This window comes from Chelmon rostratus, chromosome 11, assembly GCF_017976325.1.
Source record: "Chelmon rostratus isolate fCheRos1 chromosome 11, fCheRos1.pri, whole genome shotgun sequence".
In the NCBI taxonomy this organism is placed as follows: Eukaryota; Metazoa; Chordata; class Actinopteri; order Chaetodontiformes; family Chaetodontidae; genus Chelmon; species Chelmon rostratus.
Genome location: NC_055668.1, coordinates 13,337,004 through 13,360,062, shown reverse-complemented (window position 1 = coordinate 13,360,062; position 23,059 = coordinate 13,337,004). Strand labels below are relative to the sequence as shown.

At 39.3% G+C, this 23,059-nt stretch overlaps 1 protein-coding gene across 1 annotated transcript in view; it reads left to right on the top strand.

The window, feature by feature from the left end:
- Positions 1-23,059, top strand: part of hpse2 (heparanase 2) — a 53,811-nt gene that overhangs the window by 22,623 nt on the left and 8,129 nt on the right. Inside the window, exons 4-9 of the mRNA XM_041947902.1 lie at positions 8,979-9,152; positions 10,666-10,837; positions 16,117-16,164; positions 21,645-21,738; positions 22,332-22,438; positions 22,662-22,776. Of these exons, the coding sequence (XP_041803836.1) occupies positions 8,979-9,152; positions 10,666-10,837; positions 16,117-16,164; positions 21,645-21,738; positions 22,332-22,438; positions 22,662-22,776 (710 nt within the window). The remainder of the gene's footprint in view (positions 1-8,978; positions 9,153-10,665; positions 10,838-16,116; positions 16,165-21,644; positions 21,739-22,331; positions 22,439-22,661; positions 22,777-23,059) is intronic.

Here is a 23,059-nt window from a genome sequence, read left to right as displayed (position 1 = left end):
GTTATTAGTGCAGCCTTGGGACTGTTCAGTTTAAATGGTAATGGTAAATTGTATAGCCCTTATTCTTCAACACCACTGCCAACAAATACTGTCTGACCTTGGATTGTAAGCTGCAATTACCAAAATTTGTTTACATTTTATCTGTGTACCCCTGCCAGCTCAGCTGTCAATCAAACACACTGAACTGCCCAGACAGAGGCTTGAATGCTAAAGGAGCATTTCTAATGTGTCTCTTTTTTATTCCTATCAATAATTAGATTCACATGGTATTAAACAGTCTGTCAGTTTATAATAAGAGGATGATTCAGAAACAGCACTGGCTCATGGTCCCTGCATGGTCCTCCTTTGATTGTGATTGGTTGTGGGTTGTAGGTAGCTCCATACAGGGAAAAGAACATGGCCTTGTTCTGACCGTCAGTCCAAGTCCAGTTTTTGGTCTATCTAGATTGCATCCACATTGATTTTAGAATGTCTGAGCAGTGAAAAAAAAACAAAAAAACAAAACAGAATAAAATGCAGTTTTTGCAAATCGGACACAAGCCACATTTGGAGGTGTTTTGAAATGTGATTCCAATCAGATTTCTACAGATGCGTTTCAGTCTACTACTCCACTAGCAGAGCCGTGTGGAGGACAACACAGAGAACAACAGTCTTATGCACAGTAACTTGACAGTACGATTGTTTGGAGGGTGCGATGATGGATCTCCATTTCTCATGCTTTCAAGTTGAAAAGCCATGTCGCCAGTTACTGACGTCTGTGTCGTTACTGCAACAAACTACACAGATAGACTGATGATGTCTGCACACATGAACCTGATCTGATTACTTGAAAAAAAAAACAGTTTGGACAGTCTCTCTTAAAGATCTGATTTCAGAAACAAATCTGATTTGCCTGCAGTCTTAATGTAGCCAAATACTTCCACACACCTTGTTTCTTTACAGCCAAACACAGTGAGGTCATTAGTGTCTAAAAAGCACACTTTTTCCATTAGGGAGTGATAGACAGCAGCCATTGCCAAACAGATGTGAAAACCACTCACACCCCATACACATTTCCCTCACACCCTGTTCCCCTAACAAGTGGTTTGAGTTACATCGCCCAAAGCCAATGAAAAGCAGTTGATGTTATTTTGTCCACTTCTCTGTCTTTGATTTGTTGTCTACTGCAGCCTAGGCGCGAGTGTGTGCACGCGCACACTCAAACACACACCGAGCAGCAGAGAGTGGATGTACTTTACATCGAGAACAGCGTATGTTAACATACCACTCATCTTACTCACCAGCTCTGTTGACTTGCTCTGCATCTCCTTACACTGGATGCACAGAAGAGGGCCACACGCAAGTCTAGTCACAGCAAATTTACAGATTGAGGTAATCTCTTTCTCACACTCTTGTTTCCACAAACACGCGGATGCACACACATTGGTCCCCCTCTACTAACAGAATTGAAAACAGGTGCCCGCCACATATCTTGCATTCTTCCAAAATACAAAAGTGGTTTGACCTGAATGGTTTTGTTGGAGTTGAGCCCCTCTGAATGAAAGAAGAGTCCGTGTGGAGATGTGTGTGTGTGTGTAAACATGGAGGCGATGGGTTCTGTGCAACACGCTGGTGGAGCAGCACAGACTCACACTATATTGGAACCACATTTCTCCCTCTGCACAACCCTAACATGCAGTGTCAAGTTAACGTCAGAATAAAGTGCAGATACGCCATGCGAACATAGCAAACCACCACATTTAATAGCTTTCGATACAGCGACCGTAACAGTATACTGGTCTGGCTTTGACCGATATGGGTGAATGATCAAACTGCTTCTCTAACTGTTCTTAAACTTTTGACTATCTTTTTAAAAGATCGCAAATTGGAATTGTCAGTCTTGAGATGACCTCACTTCAATCACAGTGTCTTTTTCTGCAGCCACAGAGGCTCTGGTTAGTGGAGGAACTCGTCCAATGAGAAACAGAAGGCAATGAGTTTGCTAGGCGAATCAGTGGAACTGGTGGAGACGAGAAATTGAAGCCATGATGGAGGAGCCGATGATAAATGTGCCGCCCTTGGGTTTTTCTGGATATTTTAACAATTTACTTGCAAATCTTTCATGACTGGTCATGCTGTTTGTCTGCGACTGCATGAGTGCACGTGGTGTGTGTTAAGTATAAAGGTTACTTTTCAATCCATCTGGTAAAACCCTAAATACTGTCATCAACAATTGTCCCCATGTTAAGAACAGTTTGATAAATGCACAGACTGAGAGTAGCCGTCTCCACCGTGCTTTCCCTACTGAGTTCACAATGCAAATTGTGTGTGTGTGTCTCTCTCTCTCTCTCTCTCTCTGTACGTGTGTGTGTGTTTGACTGCACACATCAAGCTGATGTAATGTGTGCTGTTACAGCTGACAGAGAAAATTACAAGCACCTCTGCTTTTACATATGGGAACAGTGACGTTCATTACACTGCACATGTCAGCATTTCATGCACATGTCTGTTTACCTCAGAATCAATTCCTTTTGTCCACACACAATGAAACTGACATCAAATATTCTGTATTTTCTGGTGTTTTGAGATCACTTTCAGGAGCAGTGTGGACACTTGCAATGCATTTTTAAGAGCTCTGGAAGCTGTTTTGCAACATGTGCATCTTTAGATATGGAGAAACACATTGTATCCATAAACAGGAAAAAAGGCTCAGAATTAATTTCTCTAAACAGCCTTCTCCCCTGTCTGCACATGCCTCTTGAGGATTCGGTTTTGATTTGGCTTTTAAAGCAAGCCAGAACTTGTGTGTGTGTGTGTGTGTGTGTGTGTGTGTGTGTGTGTGCGTGTGTGTGTGTGCGTGCATGTGCACGGGTGTGTGTGCACGCGTGTGTGTGCACGTACCAGACTGATTTTGTTGGGCCTAAACATCCAAATTGACATTTGCTGTGGCAGTAAGCTGTGTCTGGCAGTCAGTCATTCTATATTTGTATTAAATGAAACCAGAGACAGAAAAACTTTGTGCTTCGCCCCTAATTTTCTCTCCCAAAGCAAAAATGATGGAGAATGTAGGAATACACCAGCACTTCTAAACTGAGATTTTGAATCCCAAGAGAAGAGTTGTTTTCACAAATCATCTGAATTTGATGGAGGAAGTGTAAAAACATGTTTGTTCCTTCTGCAGAGCTGGAGGCTGCATTCAATTTCCATTTTACAAAGCCAGCTTGAATGAATGCCAGTGAAAGTATTAATGTAACTTGTGCTTCCAGCTAAACTAAGAGCAGCTTTTAAGATGACAATGCCTGACCTATTCCATCTCATTAATTAAGAACCGTGCACTGTTGTCTGTCAACTGAGAACTGAGAATCAGAATACTGAACCATTTAGATATAGAAATTTAGATATAAATATAAATTATTTCTCTTTAGCTTAAGAAGTCTCTTTATGAACTTTCAGTGGGGAGATTTTCTTGAGCAGCGAGTTTACAGCATTTATTTGTTAGTCTAATAAATAAATTAAATAATCTCACAAACTGTCAAGAAAGGAAATTTCATTGCACCAATTTTCCGTAATAAACAGAACATTGCAACCATTCACCTACTGAATTCAATTTCCTCTCTTTCACCGAACTAAGACTAGCTTTAAACTCAACAGAAACAAAATAGTACTCACCAAAACTGTCTTGGTTATTCTTTCCACTGTTCCAACAATCATCACCGCTGCTTCTCTCTGACTTTGCCGGCCTCTTTGTGCTACTGGGTTAACTTGCTGAATGAGACGCTGATCAGTGGCTCTCACTCATTTTTCGAAGGCAGACCATTAAAGTATCAAAATGACAAAAATTTACCAAAAACCAACCAACCGGCAATTGACTCGGTGAGTTGCTGATAGCCGATATATACGTCCACCCAACCAAGAGAAAATCTTAAATACAAGACCCTTCCAATTTACTTCAAGCATTTACAGTTATTTATTTGGCTGTCACTTGTACAAATGAGTACAAGCCATGCCACAGTTGATCAATGAGAAACCACTGAGAACGACGAGGTAAAAACTAATCCCTGACAAAAAAAGATGTTTCCTCTCCCTTTTTTGACTTCACTAGGACGTGAAATGTGTGACATGTTAGTAGACTAACGCAGTTACTTGTTACATTCATAGACTTGTTTATTAAACTACTTGTCTTTTTATTGCTAATTATTTTAGAATTACTCATAACTCAGAATTACACAGGAAGGGCACAGGGCCTACTTGTGCAGATTTTAAACCTTCTTTACAAAACATAGTTTTCCAGTCTGAAATCTTTCCAAATGTCTGTTAGTTAAAGTGATTCTTGCAGCTTAAAAGTAAAACAAATCACAATTTAAAGCTGCACCAGGAGACACTGTTATGTAAAAATACACCTGCCTTGTCGCTGACAGTAACTCACTAAAAGTGCAGCAAGAGAGAAAAGTGTTATTTCACTGGAAACTTTGGGTGGGTGTCTGACTCATGTGGGTGGCATATAAACCAGCAAACACTGTTTGTGTGAGTGCATACAGGCCCAGTGTACATAGACCTGTGTGTACCTCAGTGTTTGAGGGAATATGCAGAGCTGCAGAAATGAGGCATAGCACTGACTGATGCTGCCGGCCTCTTTGCTTCACAGAACTGGCTTTTCTATCAGATAGACAGCTTGACAATATCCAGACCCCACTCTTTCCGCTACACACAAACGCACGCCAACGCATGCACACACACACACACAGGCACAGACACACACATGCATGCACACACAGTTTTCTGGGCTTGTTCCGATTGTTTCTGGCTGGACTGTTTGTAAGATAAAAGAGAAGTTTGTAGCTGAGTGAGTACAGTTAAGTCTGACCTCTTACACAGGACTTCATTGTGTTGTGTGTAATTGAGAATTTTAGTCCCATTTTAAACCATATTGCAATGTAAAAAACTGACAGAGCAAACTGAATAATAATGTTGACCCAAAGACAATATTCAGTGTCATAGGGATGGCCATTTGTTGCTGGCTTGATACTTCTAACAGAAGTGAAGGCACTTTTTTGTTGCCTTCATTGAGTGTCTATGTCTATTTGTGAAACAGTAGATCATTTCTATTGTTCCCATTTGGGAGAATTATGGTCCAACAACAGTAAGTGCTGCTATTTCACCCTAATTTTACCATTTATCTCCATATTTCATTGAGTCCTCCTGCTACATTTTTCCTCTTCAATTTTACACAGATGTGGTCATGTGCTGTAACAGCTCTAATACGCAAACATGTGTGTGCATGTGCATACACACAGATTCAAAGTGTCTTGGTAATGTCATTACTTTCGTCTGACTGAGATCACAGATTTGCAGCTTTAGGGCTCTCTAGTGTCTGTATGGGAGCTCTTTCATGTTTGGCCTTAGGGATCTGCAGATTTCCTGACACCAGAGTCTACCCAGCATCCTTTTCTCTCTGGAAGAAAGCATATGATGCCCTGCTCTTGTCAGGCAATAAATGAAAGCTCCGCTATTTTGGCCGGTAATGCTATACTTCCTCCTCAGGCTAGTAGCTGTTGTTAATGTGTGCAACTGAAACAGAAACTGTAGTAACTGCTCACCGGTAGGCTAACTGAGGATTAACCATCATTCAAAGGATAGACTGTTCCCAGGGAATAAGACTAACTCATGGCTTGGTGGCTTAGCCAAAGTATGTACTAGCTCCCCTTAATAAAAGCTAAATACACCATTAAACTGGTCTACTACTAGGACTGAAACTAATTGTAATTTTAATTTCATTAATTTATCTGCTTTTTTTAATTTAATTTAATCAAAAAATTATGTCTATAACAACTTTGCAGAGCCCAGAGTTACACCTCCAAATGTCGGACCAAAAGTCCAAAAGATATTTAATTTGCTATTATAATATGACAGAGAAGCAGCAGATCCTGCCATTTTCTGATTAGTTTTCATCAGTTAATCCACTAATCATTTAATCTGCTACATATGATAATTGATGTATTTGTAGTCATCAGTTTTATTGATAACAAATAAGTCCCCTTCCTGCCCACAAGCTTTCACAGCTGAAGAAAAGTTTCCAAGCTATGATGTTATTGTGCAGATTCTGTCCAAACTTAAAATATTTGTTAAGCATAAAACAAAAAAACAAGGTAGCGCGTGCAAAGTATTAAAGTAATAGCAGTGCAAAATGTTGGGTTTGACCTCACCATTCAGCATTCTGCAAGAACACAAGAAAACCAACTTTGAGTTTGTCTGCTGCTGGTTAAGTGGAATCAATAGTAAAATTCCCCAGGAAGTAAACTGACACATAAACACGCAGACATTTATTTGATCGTACATGCTGCTCTTAGACCTACCAGTGGAGAAACTATATTTTTAGCAGCTTGATGCATCTTATGATGCCTTTTATGATGTGTGTGCAGGGCTGCTAGCTGTGGCTTGGAGCAAGGCTGGTTGCCTGCTGCTCAGATCTCAGGTGAGGAAAGGCCTGGAATCACTCATCCTGACAGCCACATCTGGCGCTACTTTCTCTGTCCTGTTGCCCTCAACTCTCCTCCTGAAAACAGACACCACTCTGATTTAACCACAGAGGGAAGGAGTTATGATAATAGCAGTTATGATAATAACATTATTGGTGGTTATTAATTAGATGGAGAACAGACAGTTTGCTCAGGAGAAATACACACCAGAAAAGTGCTGTGTGTAATCAAACCATTGTTACTGTTAGCATTTTTTTGTTTCCAGGCTTTGTCCTGCCGTTGCTGGAAAGTGAATTAATGCCAGGTGCAACAAGCAATTGTTCTGTTCTTTCTATTTGCTCTGAGGATTATACATAACCACAGCTCTATTGGAAATGAAGGCTTACAGTAAATGCTGATGAAAAAACCACATGTGAGTTGAAGCGTGACCTCATAAGCATTGTTAAGTGTTCAAATGAGTTCTTACTCTGACTTAAGGCCAGACGTCTGTATCTCTCACATCCATTTATTAAATATGAGAATATTAGAGAACCTCACACCTTTCACATGCTTGTAACAGCCCGACCTGTATCCAGAAAAATAACCTCACATGCACCCTGGTCTGCTCTGCTTTTGTCTTTATTCCACATTGGATGGAGCAATCAGTTGACAAGCTCAGCTGGTGCCAAACCCACAGTCGTGGGCAAATTCTAGCCATAACCAGACCGACACACAATGTTCATATGTTTCCTGTTGAACCTAGGAAGTAAGGGTCAGAGTTCAGCGTAATATTTATGTTAATGGAATTACTCCAAACAGATTCAATTTCAAAACAAGAGCCTGAGGTATCCAGGAGCAGCCCGCTGTCGCACATTAGTGTATAAACAAACACTTTTGGCACCCTCACCATATGCCGACATCTGCTGTAGACTCTCGTTCTTGAGTGCCCGGTGAGAATAACAGGTTTGGATGGAGACAGCAGACTTAAAGGTGAGTGAACAGTCAGCTGCAGAGGAACAGAGTGATTCTGTGCACCACCACAGGAGTCCATGATGGGAAAATCAGTCTGTCTGGATTCTCACTGAATGTTGTTAAAGAGAAGACTCTGCTGTCATGTGTAGAGATGGACACTCGTGTACAAACACATAGTTCAGTACCTGGCACAAAACAACTGATGTCAGAATAAATCCCACCAGTAGTTTGCTGTTTATCCAAAACACATTACACACAAAAATTTCCATACACATTACTGCTGAGAAATGTCATGTTTTGCAACATGTATATGTTACAATTTACTGAGGTTGAAGAATTTAGAAGAAGCCTCCCTTTCTTTAAGAGTCACATGAGAAAAAGTTTGTTTGTTTAAATGGAAAAACCCAGTGCTTTTCCAATGACATTTTTTTTCATTTTGTGACTTTTTTTTACTCTCTCTCAGCATTGAGAACTTGTAAAGTACTTCATAAAACAGTATCTCCCATGTTGTACGTTAATTTTGCAGCACTCAAACCGCCAGTAGAAAAGATTTTGCTTTAACCTATTTCTATGAAGTAAATGTCGATTGCACGACGTAATATTCATAAAATAATGGCACCATCTGTGTTTAGATTGGTTCCCTATAAGCTTTCACTGTGCAGTTCTGCCTGCCGCTGGTATGATCTCTCAGGAAAGTGAAGACTCAATTTACGGTATTACATCAGGCTGATTGATCAGTCTACATCTTCAAATGAAAATCAACAGACAGAAAATTTGCTATCGTGTCTCTGTTGCACAGTTTCTTTATTATGTAAAAACATAAAATAACATGATACCAAACCAGGTTGCTTTTCTCACACACACAGTAACACACACATACTCTAACTGCTTTCATGTCTTCATTATAGACTAAACGAGTGAACAAACTTGCACTTTTTCTCCTCCTTTCTTCTACTTTCGATGCCGATGCCAACCCCTCCTGTGATTGCAATACTCAAACTGTGTTATTTCTCCATATAAAATTACGACAGTTTCACTTTACCTCTTTAGTGAACACGCTTCTTTCTTTTCTCTTATTTTTAGAGTGGTGTTGATTGTTTCTTAACGGAAATTTAGAAACAAATGCAGTGTGTCCTGTGTTGCTGGTAGTTGTTGGTCTATGAGGAAAATGGAAAGCGATCTGCTTGTTTTTGCGATTGCAGCACCGAAAATGATACCACTTGGAAACAATGGGGGGAGAAAAGTCTGTTTCTGCTTTAATCACTCTTTTATGTTTCTTAAGACATGTTAAAATATGAAAACAGCCGTTTACCATATCTGCTTATATTCTCTTCCATTGTACAAGAAAACAGAGATACTGTAGCAGCAGATAAAGGTGGTCATGGTATAGAGAGCACCAAACACTGAGTTCCAGATATGGTTGTAGAACAATAGAAGGGGATTCCTGCAGTCTCAGACATGAGATTCAGTAGATCAATGAGTACCACATGGTCTCCATCATGCTCGTACAGCTGTGTGATTCCAGGTGCGTAAAAGAATCAAAGTTACAACTGCTTTGTGGGTTTCTCCCAGCCAGGTCTTTAGACAAACTGTACAACTTTGCCGACTGTGCTGGTCTACACCTGATCCTGGGGCTCAACGCACTGCACAGAAACCCAGACAACTCCTGGAACACATCCTCCACCCTGAGCCTCCTGAAGTACGGCGCTGGCAAGAAGTACAACATTTCCTGGGAGCTGGGCAACGGTCAGTACAGATACACACCACATACTCTCTACTAAATGGCATGATAATCTGCAGTAAATACTATGTTTACATATGTGTTTCCTCAGCTACTGTAATTAAGTGTTGCTGATATTCATGTGGTTTTCAGATAAATGCACTTTACCTTATGAGCTTTTTACTTCAGTGCTCTGCAAAAGGACATTTTGCACTATTTACTTAATAACTTTCTGAATGTTTGCTGAGAGTTAGTGCAAAATACTTGCACAGATTTGAAAGATTCTTGAATAGAAAAAATAAGAATTATCAAGCTACATGCAGAGAAAACACAATCCTGTAACAGCAGTTTTAGATTAAACCATCATTGAATTATTACTCTAAACTCAACTAAACTAACTAAATGTCAACACCAACTTCAACCCTGATCCCTAAACTATTTCCAGCATTACACAAAACATTTTTTGACTTTACCAGCGCTAAAAGTGGTGAGGTGGTGAGCCTCTGTTCATGCAGCTTACTGGAAACCTTAAAACTCAGAAACACTGAATGCTTTATCAATTTATACTTGTCCATGTCACCTCTAATATACAGTACAATTAACTGAGTTTCATTGAAGGACTTTCATGTTCAGTGAAGGTTTAGTGCAGTAACAAGTCCTAAGGTTTTTTCCCCACTAAAACTGTGGTCTGAGAAAGCACAGTTAGACGCTGTTTAGAATTTGGAAAGTGAGCTCTAAGGGGATCCAAGTGAGAGTCAGGCAGTTTAAGGGTTAAGGCGAGGGTTCATTCAGGGATGAAAGGAACTGCTAGTCCTCATGTCATCCTAACCATCTGTGTTCCTGGGGAGCTGCAGTGCATGCAGAGCCCTGTGTTCCTCTGCTGCACATCACTTCATATTTTCCTTTCATTTCATCTGTAATAAAGCTCACAATAGAAACTTTTATTGTAGCCTAATATTAAAAGTAGCGTACAAAATCCATTGACTGGAGCATGTGAAAAATTTAGTGAGGATTTGAACCATAGCAAAAGTCATCATTTCAAGTTAATCACCCAGACAGTGCAGACCCAGAGCAAATTTGTAGAGGTTGGATGAAAAGGTAATCCCTTGAAATTTGCGAATAATATTCTCATGATTGTTTTCAGGAGTACAGCACAGACAGTGCTATATACACAGACATAACACAGACATATTGAACATTTTGTTTATGGCTAAAACACAACCTGGTACAGATATAATCACAATGCTCTTCAGTAGAATGGTTCAACAGCAATGGGATTGCAAAAGTTTAGTTTCCTTCGCTGTTTGTTGCACTGATTCTGCAAGGCCGCCCTGTGAGCTTGGACCATTCCCCTGACACCAAGTCCATCTGTCTGTATTGCTGCAAATTGCCCAATTATCCCTTTTTCTACTGGCTGTTGGATACTCTCTAGGAGAGCAAGATCAGACTACAACAACAGCTGTATTCTCTGCCACCTCCCCACTGTTGCTTGTATAAACTCTATCTCTCTGGCTCAGTGTACTCATCTCCTCTTCCCAGAGCCTAATGCCTACCGCAGCTTGGTGGGTCGTGCGGTCAACAGCACCCAGTTAGCTCAGGACTACACCAAGCTACGGACCCTGCTGCAGTCTGTGCGCTACTACCACCGAGCTCACCTCTACGGCCCCAATGCAGGGCGACCCCGGAAGAACGCCATCCTGCTGCTGGATGGGTGAGTCAGCAAGTAAAACATTGATCGGGCAGGATCCCTGTCCTTGTTAGGTTATCCTGTTGGGAGAAAAGGGGGGAAGGTAGTGGAAAGTATGCTGCACGGGTTTGAGACTTTTACTGTGTTTAATGCACACACACATACACACACACTGTAGTAGTGTTCCGTGTTTATGGATTTCCACTCTGCAGGTTTCAGGGTCTCAGCTCCAGTTAGACTGTGTCAGCCTAAATAAAGTGTCATCTGATTGATAATGTGACGGCAGAACGTCCCACCTGCTGGTTTTACCCAGAAGCTCCACCAGCTTCAGTTTGACTCTGATGGCCTATCTATCTCTTAAATGCAGCATGCCCCCCCTGAGATAGTGATGTCATGCCTTTATTAAAAAAAAGGCCACAGAGGCAGTTGTTGGTCAGGAATACTTTACTGTTTAGCATTTTCTCTCTATAAGTTTTCAAATTAACTTCCTATCTTCTGGGCAGCTACTGTTTCCACTCAGGTCAACATGAAAACCAGCTTGACGAGGCATTAAGCTGACTTTCTGCACTGATAGTGTCACAGTGATCCTTAACTTTGCTTTGACAAAGTTGCATTATTGCTACATGGTAATGTACATTACTTTCTTGTCCATTCTTTCAAAGCATTTGTGGTCTGCGTCTCCTGCCAGCAAAGACTGCATTCAAAAGCAATGTTTTTTGGAAAATGAAACACAGGAGAGAAAGTGCACAAACATTGGCAACATAAAATCATAATATGAGTTTGGTATTTTTTTTTTGTTGGGAAGCCAAGTTTCTTTTATGTCAATGTTACTCCCAAGCACATGTACACACCAACAATGAAGACCTTTTTAAACAGTTTACACCAGCTGTAATGACTTTACTGATCTCAAGAAAGTTAAGTATATTTTCCAAACATGATTTTAGACCAGTGGCTCTCTGAAAGGTATTGAATCATTAATGCAGCTAGCATTAATGCAATAGATCCATGGTTTGTTATGAGTTCAAACACTTAAAACTCCTAATACGATCCGTGAAACTCAGAAGACTTAAAGAGCTAAGATAAACAAACTTCTTTCTTCCTTCTCCATCACCAGCTTAAGCTCTTCTGTCCTCAAGTTTAAAGTTTACAGTTGGTGCAGTGCCTGAGCCACAAAATGTGCTCTGAATGCAAGTATGTGTTCTCTCAAAATGTGGATTACTGGTGCATTGAAAATAAAATGTGAACTTGAGAAACTGACTAACAAACACAGGTGAAAAAATGTTATCATATGGGATAAAATCTTGCAAATATTAACTCTAACCTCATTCCTCAGATTAACTGTGCTTCAGATTTTGGATGGAGGTTATTCAGGCTACTTTTGGGTGTTACTCCCTGTCTTATTTTGTTGAAACTCCTTTAAGACAAAAAAAATGCTTTCTCAGTTCTATTAACCAAATAGATGACAGTATCTCTCAAACATATTCATCACTTCCAAAAATGTTAAGCCTCTCTGAGGTTTTCTGTCTGCTGAAATGGAAACAAACTTGACTAAAATGGATGCATCAGTGGCCCTGTACAACAAACACAGATTGGAAATCAAACATTGATGCATATACACAACTCTGTCAGCATTGGACGATCCAAATGAAATGTGACCTTATAAAGACGCATCTTCTTTTTTATGAATAAGAGAATACTAAAATACTATCATGAACATAAAACTTTAATTTTGAATTTTATTTAAACCCCCATATTTAGCATTTATAAGCAATATATAAACATTTCCTAAATAGTTTGGAATAGTAGTTGTAAGCAGATGTAAGCATTCATTAATGTATTTGTCAAAATATATAACTCCTCCTGAACACTCATAAGTGGTGGCTGGTGTTTAAACAGATAATAAATGACAAAAATGGTAAAATGCAGCTCTAATAATAAAATATATGTCCTCAAAGGAAAAGTTATAATTGTTGCCAATTATAGTACATTAATAAACAAAATGTCCATCTGCTTACAGCTATATTATAGTGTGTAGTGTGGATGCTGTATATCTAAATGCAAGTTTCACATACACGATAGTGTGTTGATGGTATTGCATCCACAGCCGGGTCTAATAGATTTTACTCTTTGCCACTGGTGAATGAATACAGATGAAACACAGCTATAAGTTGGGTGGCTGAAAGGAAGCTGTAATCAATGCTGTACTAGTCTGTCACCACAGATTGAGTTTTTTTTTTTACACAGGTAATGAGACAATTAGAAGTGACAGAGGTGGACTTCATACAGCTCTGGCTTTCTTAAATAAAGAGGGAACAGGGTTGTATTTAACCAAAATAGTCCATGAAGTTAAAATAATGTGTGCTAAAATGAGTGTACATGCACAGGAACAGTTTTTCTGAATGTGCTGCACACATTTTGACAGGAAGTTGGTAGACAGAGAAAAAAAAGTAATTTGATATTGGTCTCCCTTCACTGTGTACTTGAGCTACTTACATGAGTGAAGCCATTAGGAACTGCTGTTTATCTGACTGAGTACTGACAGCATAAATTTACTAAAAGGTGTGTGTTTGTGTGCACCAATGTGTGTATGTGTACTGTACAGTTCAGACTGATTAATGAGCCTTGAACTCGGAGGAAAGGGAGGATGTGGAAGATGAGTTATGATGAGGAGGAGGAGGAGGAGTGAGAGGATGAAGAGGAGAGAGCCTGGAGTATCCGCAGGTCACGGGTGACACATTTAACGACGGGGTGATTCTTGTGTGTTTGACACTGTTACGAGGGGGTGGCTCTTGTGTTTGACAGCCCAACTACTCTGCTGCTCTCAGGAAATAAGATGAATTAGACACTGAGCTACTCAACAGTCCAAATATCAGAGCTGGACAGACTAAACAAGCCAGAGCGGTGAAAGTTTAGAGACACACATTTGGGCATGTCTGACAAGCTGCTGCCCCCAAATATGGAGTGATTTGGGTCAGGTAGATTAGGAAACACACACACACACGTAGATGCAAAAGCTCAGGAGGAGGAAGGCAGACAGCAGGAGGGATTGTGTACATGTTAAGCTGTATTTGTGTACAGGATGAGTTCATTAAAAGGTACACTGGGTTCACAACATTCCTTGAGTCCTCAAGGAATGTTTGAAGTTTGTATTCAACTAACTGAAAGTAAACTCTAGAGAGCCTGCAAGGAACAGTGATGTTTACTGTTTTACAGATCTAGTCTGGCTTTAAACTTGGTGTTTCTCTCATTTTTGTGGCTTTCAGATTTATCGTATTACCAAAAAACACTTGGTGTGAGGTGAAAATACTGGTTGTTAAAATTATAACAGATTTAACTGTTTCATATTTATTATTGTGTTATACATACAACCGTGACACCACAAGTTGTTGAGCCAGACCCAGAGTGCTGCAAAAAGGCTTCATAATGTGTACAGTACAAAAGAAAATCTCTTTCCACTTCTCCCAGATCACACAGCTCACTATTTGTTTTCCTCCTGACTATTTTTGAATCTGCCAAACTCAATAGCCAGACGAAGAATGCCACTTCTTAGCCGTGCAGCTGTTGATCAAAATGTAACATGTGATTTGAAACAAACTTTAGTTTCATATGTCCTTAATTCTGGATTGACGAAAGATATTTTCAAACTATTTGATTCTCACTAATGCAAGATATAAGTTTGCCATTGGCTTGATTCGTAAAAGTCAGCAAACCATGAAGGCTGATTGCATGGCTCAGAGGCTGCTAAGTAACAATGGTATTGATTTCTGGAAAGAAGTGAAGAGTTCTTCACATCTGTAAAACATCTTTAACTCTAGGTGGAATTTCTGGAATAGACAGTATTGCTGAGTTATGGCGACAGCACCTTATTCAGCTGTGTCAAAAGAGATTTGTACAAGGTGGGCAATACTGAGAGCAATGATTCAATGATCATTATGTCACATGAGGTACACCAAGCTATAAACAAGTTGTGTGCCAACAAAGCAAGAGGGTTAGACCATATTACAGCTGAACACCTTAAATCTGCCCCTGCTTGCTATTTGGTTTACTGACTTTATGACTTTATGATTTGTCTCTCATCGTGGACTCAATGTTATATGTTGTGTTAGTGCCAGTCATTAAAGGACAGAGCTGGTAAAGAATGCAGCCTAGATAACTGCAGGTCTGTAGCTTTAGCCAGCATACTGTCAAAAGTCCTAGAAAAAATCCTGCTGGACAGATGAAATGAGTTTATTAACTCCAGAGATAACCAGTTTGGTTTTAAAGATAAACATGGCACTGACTTGTTTACATAATTGTAAACAAATATGGAGGTCAAAACTCATCAGTTCTAATGTGTTTTATTGATGCTTCCAAAGCTTTTGGTTGTGTTAATCCTAGAAAGTTGTTTGTTAAATTGAGTCAAAGAGGGGTGATATATAGGGGGAAACACACTGTGACACTTCTGGCTCACTACAATACTGGGTGCATGATTGGTTATACTCTAATGAACCATATTATGTGCTCTTCCTGTGATTCTTGTGATGTGTATGGTGTGAAACATAATATCAAATGCAGTGCCTGTAAGAGCGTTTTCTTTGTCTGATAAACAAAGGAGGACAACTCTTCTGACTTCAACTTGTCTGATAATAATCTTGGTGTCTATGATTAAAGTAAAAAATCTTAGACATTTTATTATAGAACAAACGACACATGAATTTTTATAGGCAATGCTGCGAGCAAACATTCTTTCATGCAAGTTTAGTGTGTGCACAGATGGAGTGAAGATGTCTGTTCACAGAATATTGTACACCACTCTATACTGCAGACTTGTGGTCAAATTACAAGAAAGCAAGCAGACAGAGTCTTCAAGTAGCTTATAATGATGCCATTAGAGTATTGCTTAAGAGACCTAGATGGTGTAGTGCAAGTGAAATTTTTGTGGCTACAAGAGTCAGTACTTTCCAAACTGTAAGAAATCTCATGTATTCATTTATTTGCTGACTTACTGATTTTATCTGACATGATGTTTAGTGCTACACGCAACCAATCCCAGCTGTGGAGACACTGGCACAGCTGTCTCTTTGTAAGACATTAGTATTCTTTTTTCTCTTTTAAGCCATAATCTTCATTGTGCTTTTGTATGTAATTTATTCTGTGTTTATTCTGTATCTTTTGTCTGGACCCTGAGTCTGAAATAAAGTTTGAATTTAACTGCATTAATGGCCACAACTGTGAAAATAAGGTTTTTATAATAAAAGACTTCATATCTTCATGTTAAAGGATAATGCCACTCAGTTAAAGACGACTTTTTTTTCTTCCTTTAGGTTCATGAAGAATGCTGGCTCTGTTGTAGATGCAGTTACGTGGCAACAGTAGGTATTTTACCCTTTTTTTCCTATTTTATTATTTTGTCCATAGAAAACCCAGACTCAGTCTGCAGTCTGCTAAAATAGCAAGCAGACTCTTCAGCTAACTAACCATGTATCTAACAGCACCAGCCATGTTGTCTTTTTATACCATTGTATTTTATACCAATGCAGCAACCAGTAATAACCATTATTAACACTATTACTAAGAGAGACTGACGCATAACGTGGAGAAATGTGTTTATCCTGTAAATGGAACAACAGGAAAAGGAGCCTGAGAGAGTGTGTGTGTTAAATTAGTAACACCTGTCATTTGTCTATTGCACATCCTGCAGGAATGCATACAGACATATCAATGGTTTGATCTTTTCCCCCTTGTTTTATCTGTATCTCTTTACACACATATGTCAAGTGTGTATAAAAAGACACGCCTACAACAAGCTCAGACAAACCCTGTGTGACTGCATGAGTGGTCATTAAGGTGAAGGTCAGGTCTAATTAGGAGAAATTAGAAGAAACGGAAGGAGGCAGGGCTGTCAGTAAGACTTAGAAAAACACCACCCACACTGTTAAAATCAAACCATATGCTCTGGCTCATTCCCTTTGTCAATTAGACCGTTTTACACTAGAGATCCAGATTCCAGTCTAACCAGGCTGCGTGACAGAAACTCTGACCTCTACAAAACAAGCCAAACTAATAAAAGTGGAGACCAGTCATTAACACGTCTACGACACAGGTTTTACTCCCCTGCGGCTGTCTCTAGTTGTTTTGTATCCAGCGCATTAGGTTGGAAAAGCAGCATTCATTGTAAACTGGTTAAGGGAGTCACATGAATTTGTCAGAGTTTGTCTGTCTGTGGCTTACAGTTGGAGCTCGTAGTGATGAAACATGTTAGTCATGTAGTGGCATATTTGTGTACCTCCAGATCACAAAACATTGATATGTGGTTTGCATGATGTTGTGACATTTTATTCCACAACAATGTAGTTTCACATTTGCTGCATCTTTTCTCAGTTGCTGCTTATTCAGTTTGGGATTCACCAACAAAACATGATAAGTTTAGGCATTCTCCCTCTCTCTCTCTCTCTCTATCCATGCAGACTGTTTTGGTTTTATTTGCTCAGGTTTTGAGGTGTATATCTTTGAGATTTCCTCCCCACTAAAATAAAATGCATATGAATATAATTTGTGGTGCTCACACAATGTAAAAAAAGTCAGAGGATGAATTTTCAATTTTGCTCATTCCCTGTTTTTTTTCTCCATGACACCACCTTGACATCTGTGTTTTTAGGTGAAATGTCTTGACATATTGGATGGGTTACAGTCACATTTGGTCCAGACATTAATTTGTCATGCCATTACCAGTTCAAAATGTCAGTTCGGCAAATAATTTGGTTTATGACCAAAATACCTGCAAAACCAATGACATTCCCAGCAGCCTCAGCTGTACTTTGCATTTAGTTAGCATGCTAACACACTGAATTAAAATGGTGAATATGGTAAATATTAAATGCAAACATCAGCATGCTAATGTATTCAGTGTGAGCATGTTTAGAAGCTGGCTTTAGCGTTTAGCCTAAAGCGCCGCTGTGTTTAATTACAGTACAGCCTCACAGAGCTACTAGCTTGGCTGTAGACTCTTGGTCTTGTTTCGCGTTCGTTAGCAACACAAACAAAATTCCTTTCACCTCTGTTGTTTTCAGGTGTTTGCATAAATGTCAGATATGGATATCTCAGACCTGGGCACATAAAAACAGAACCATCTGCTTGATTGGATACCAGTAGAAGGAAAATATGTTTTTCACAACACCTGCACGCTCTAACCTTAACAATAGTGTTAATAATGTTCTTCCTTCCCAAACTGGGGCAGCTTCATAGCGAGAGAATTAAGCCAGCCAAAAGTGTTTGTCCTGACAGCTGCCAGTTCTAGCTGAGAAAGCATGAGCAACCAAACTGAATGAGATAAATCTACCATTTTGCTTTTTAGATGCCCCATTGCAACGCACTTAATGTCAGCCCTAATTGTTCCAACAGTAGGATATCACTGGTGTGAACATCTGGGTTTGAAGCAAGCCATCAAAAAAAACCCGCTAAACTTGTCTTCATTATGAAGTGCTGAAAGGTACACTTTAATGACCCTTGGCTTTTGAAAATGAGCACTTCTTGAACTAAGTACATACATGTTCATCAGTTTTAGTGTTCTGTGCTGTCACATTGTAACTGGGCCAGCATGACACATTATACCCACATCTTTCTTCTTCCTTGTCAGATTGACATTGGTACTGCATGCCAGAGATCATGGTGTGCCGGTTATTTATTGCTTAGGCGAGAGAAAGAAAGATGTTAAAGATTTGTGATCTCCTCCTTTCTACTCTGAAAATCACAGAGGGACTGTAAATTTACTGATGGCATTCCTGGGGGAAGCTACATATCCATCAGCTGCGTTGTAATGATGGATCTGATGATAACCTGCTGGTCCACATCAACGAACCCATCCCCTTCTTGCTTTGCTACCCCCAAATCTCCTGCTACACCAGATGGTCATTCCTTGACACTCCATGTGCAGTTATTACAAGTAAACTGCTATAGACTGTGTTCTTGATTTACTTGAATATTTCCATTTTACTCCATTACAGCTTTGCAGTACTTACTAGTTTTACTAGTCAAATCCTACTAATGTGAGAGGAACTATTATTCTTCAGTGATTTTGATCCTTAAGTACATTCAACTGTAAATATACTCAAGTAAAATTTGAAATGGAGGACTTTTGGTTTCAGTTTAGTATATGTTTTTATATTCTTCCACCTCTGCTTTCGTTGCATGTTTGTCTGATTAGATTACATCTATTGCTTTAGTCTGTACCATAATTTAGTGTTAATGGAGTGCTGGATAGATTTGTTAGCGATGCGGTGCTGCCATTCAATGGGGGCTGTGTAAAACAAGCTGACTAAGTGGATCTTTGTCTGAAAACACACAGACACAGTGGTGTTTATTTTTGCATTTTATTGAATTCTGGTCAGAATAGTAGCTAAAATGTCATACAAAATTTTGGACGGAGCTCAGACTGAAGCAGTTTTATGAATACCAAACAACAATCCCCTCAATCCAAGTCAAAGTACCTGAATAGTTGTCTTTAATATTAAATTTCTTTCTGGGGTTTCTGCTTTAATGAACCACCAAACTTGAGTGTTTAGTATAGAAGCTAATCTTGCCTGATGCCTGCTTTTGTAGACTATAGTCCAAAATTCCCAGTAGTGCTGATTTGCAGTGCAAGATATAGTTATAATAACTTCTTGTGTGCTTTATTCTGTTTCCATATATGAACTGGAATTTCTTTCCCTGGGATCTGGACTGAAGAATTATTGGGAGCTCTCTGGAAAGATGACAGGATAACCAAATAATTTGTATAAAGCTATGACTTAATCCGTACGTTGTTTACAGTTTGAGGCCAGGAGCTTGGGACTTTTCCAGCACTGTGACGAAAATCTCAACAGGGTTAAGCTTAGATTGCAACACTGCTTCAACAACAAAATCAGCCCTGTTCTCAGCAGTTTTGATGACATGTATGATTTCCTCTGACTCTATTCCATTACAGGTTAAATCGAGGTTTTACCTTTATATTTGAATATTTTGATGCTGCAGTTGTTCTGGTCCTCCATTTAATTTGTCGACCCTTTGCTGGAGAAATGCACTGCTGACTAGCATTGTTGAGATAACTTAATTGCCTCAATTATAAATTCCCCATCACAGTTTTCCTGGAGTGGTCTCTGGTTTTGGAAAAGAAAAGAAAAAAAAAAAGCTTAATTTGGCACAAAACATTTTGGAGCTTTGAACTGAGCCGATCTGGTATTTTATTGATAACATTTGTTGCTTTAGAAGGTTATAAGGAGAAAGGCACAGAATTTAAAATCTCTAATTAACAGGTGTTACATCTGTTTCTGTTCTTTATTTTATTGTGCCATGGTACTGTAAAAAATAGTACCACCAAATGCAAATGATGATTTCACGAAATATTTTGCGGGTTTTGTGCCAGATAATGATTAATTTTATCTTGTGCAGCGTTTTCTGCTGCTTATGTGCAGCGAATGATTTGGAAATGTTACAGTCTGTTCTCGGCCAGCGTTGTTCTTATATGACTTCACTGGGTTATAAAACTTGAAAACATTATTTTCCACCATTATGATGATGATGTCATTCTACAAATTCAGGTGGTTTGAGGTGAAAGACCATCCTATAGGGTTGAATGTTCACAGGTGGATGTTCATTAAATTCTTAGCGTTAAGTGTTTACACCCATGAAGTTAGCATTCAAAACACTAAGGAGACAATACTGAATATTATTCTTCTATTATAGATCAGTTCATCATGTACAGCCAGAGTACTGAGAGATGATGAACAGTTTGTTTCAATTTCAACTTTGTTTCAAGATATAATAGATTTTAAGACTCATGCAACAGATTTCTTTTTTCCTTTTTTCTTCTGTAATGTAGTGTGGTAGTGCAAATAAGATGTGTTTTATGGTACCTGAAACATGAACTGTGTGTGGTTGTTGCTCGCTTGTTTTCCTCTCTCAGACTCTTGCAGGAGATCTTGGAGAGGCTCTCTGCCCACAGGCTGATGCTCTTCAGGACTTGGCTCTGACTAACTTACGAAACTTCTCTCATCATGCTCTCACTCTCTAACATCATCTCTCATTATCATCTCTCTTAAGACTTTATCGCTCACACACAGAGAATCACCACAGATGGATGTCTGCATTGTTTAGTCTTAGTCTTCAGTCCCAGTGCTTCCAATTCCTCTGTTATGCAATCCCACATTTTGACATAGAATTGGATTGTCAGTATGCTAAAGTGTAATTGACGATGTCAGTCCCTGTTCATCATAGCTTTTGTAGTGAAATGATGTGTTGTGTACTACATCTATGAAACAAATGAAAATTATACTGAGTGGTTTGGATTTTAAGCCTGTAGTCCATAATGAGCCGCAGCAATGTTTATGTGGAAACCTTAAGTAGTGCTTCTTTTTTTAAAAGTTGTTTTACTTTATTCCTCTTGTTTTACAGTTAACATGTCATTGACCTACCTCTCAGTGTAATATGATGTTATAGTATATCACAGGATATTATACTCATTTTAATATAATCGAATATGCAGGGTGTCTTTCTAATGGGCAGATACTGTGGTAAATTTAGTTTGTCTTGACTTGTCTTGACTTAAATTAGCATGTCTGATATAATGTTTGATATAATACCATTGTAAAATATGTAGTTATAATTACATTAATTACACATTTTAACTTTAAATGTGAATTCGTTTTAGATTTAAGATGGAAGGATGGATGAATAATCACAATGAAGCTCACATATTTCAGTTTATGTTTACTATCTGTGCTGTAATTAAAACTCATGTTTCTTGCTCACATTTTAAAGCATATACAGAGTGTTCCTCTCACAGCATTTATTTTTTGTTTTGGCATTTCCATTACAGTTACTACATGGATGGCAGAGTGAACAAAGTGGAGGACTTCCTAAAAACCCGTCTGTTGGACACACTGACAGAACAGATCACTAAAGTCACCAAGGTATTTATGTTTCCCTCAAAGTCCTGAAAATAAAGTTTGGAATAATGTAGAGTGAGCAGGGGCTATTATTTTGTACTGGTGGATAAAGGGCCCACAGTAGCTGATTTAGGTGTTTTTGTCTCCACTAACCAGTGTTTTGGCATGTTGATCACTCATGCTGTGTTTTTTTGTGTCTGTCCACTTCAGTCTGGTCAATCTCTGTGTCCTCGGGTCGCTTGTGTCTTAATAATGCTTCTCCTGTCGGTCCAGCATTGTTCTTTTCTTTTAAAAACTAAAACATTCAATGAAATGTGGCAGGAGTGAGATTCTCTTCTGCATTACCACTCAGCCAAAGTCAGTGAAATCAGTTTTTTGTGTTTTTATTTATTTGCATATTGCTGCCAGCTGCAATGTCTTTCGATCAGCTTGCAGGGTCACTAAAAGTTTGTCAATTTATGTGTTTTACTTGGAGTTAAATGCATGATCCTATTGTAAAGGTCTTTAAAATAAATTTAAATAAAAAGCCGCTGAAGATGATTCGAAATGGAGCTTTCACAAAGCTAATTTCATTGTGGATTTTGTTGAGATACACACATTTCCATCACTCACGGCAGGTTGTGAACACGCATACTCCCGGTAAGAAGGTGTGGCTGGGTGGATTGGGGCCAGCATGGGCAGGAGGCATCAGTAATCTCTCTGACACGTACGCTGCTGGCTTTCTGTAAGTACTGTTACCATACTGTGGCCTCTTAAGAAGCCATTGTGATATGTTCTGTTGATAATGATAGCTGCACTAGCTGCACAAGGTAACTCATATTTGTGAGAGAAAAAAAATGTATTCCCAAAGCATTATCTCTTTTATTGTTAAAATGTATCACAATCAAAAGCGCCTACTGTTGCATTTCTGATGCTTTTCTTTCTGTGTGGATGTTCATGTGTTCCAGGTGGGTGAACACGCTGGGTATGGCTGCTATGCAGGGGATTGATGTTGTCTTGCGTCACTCATTCTTTGACTATGGATACACGCACCTTGTGGACCAGCACTTTAACCCTTTACCTGTAAGTCTCTCAGTTTCAGATCAGCAAGGATTAGAAGGGCTGTTGGTTAATATCGTCACATTGTTCACATTCACCCTTCTTCATCATAATAACAAGGATCTGACCCGAGCAGTCCTGTTACGCTCTGGACCTTTTCTGTAGCAGACCCAGTGCCTCGATGGCACCTCTCGCTCTTTCCCGTGGGAGCTATTAGGTTAGATGAAAGGCGTTTAGTGGTGATGAGTGGTTAGACGCGGGGGCGAAATGCCATGTAACCTTAGCCTTTTGTCAGTAGCTCAGGACA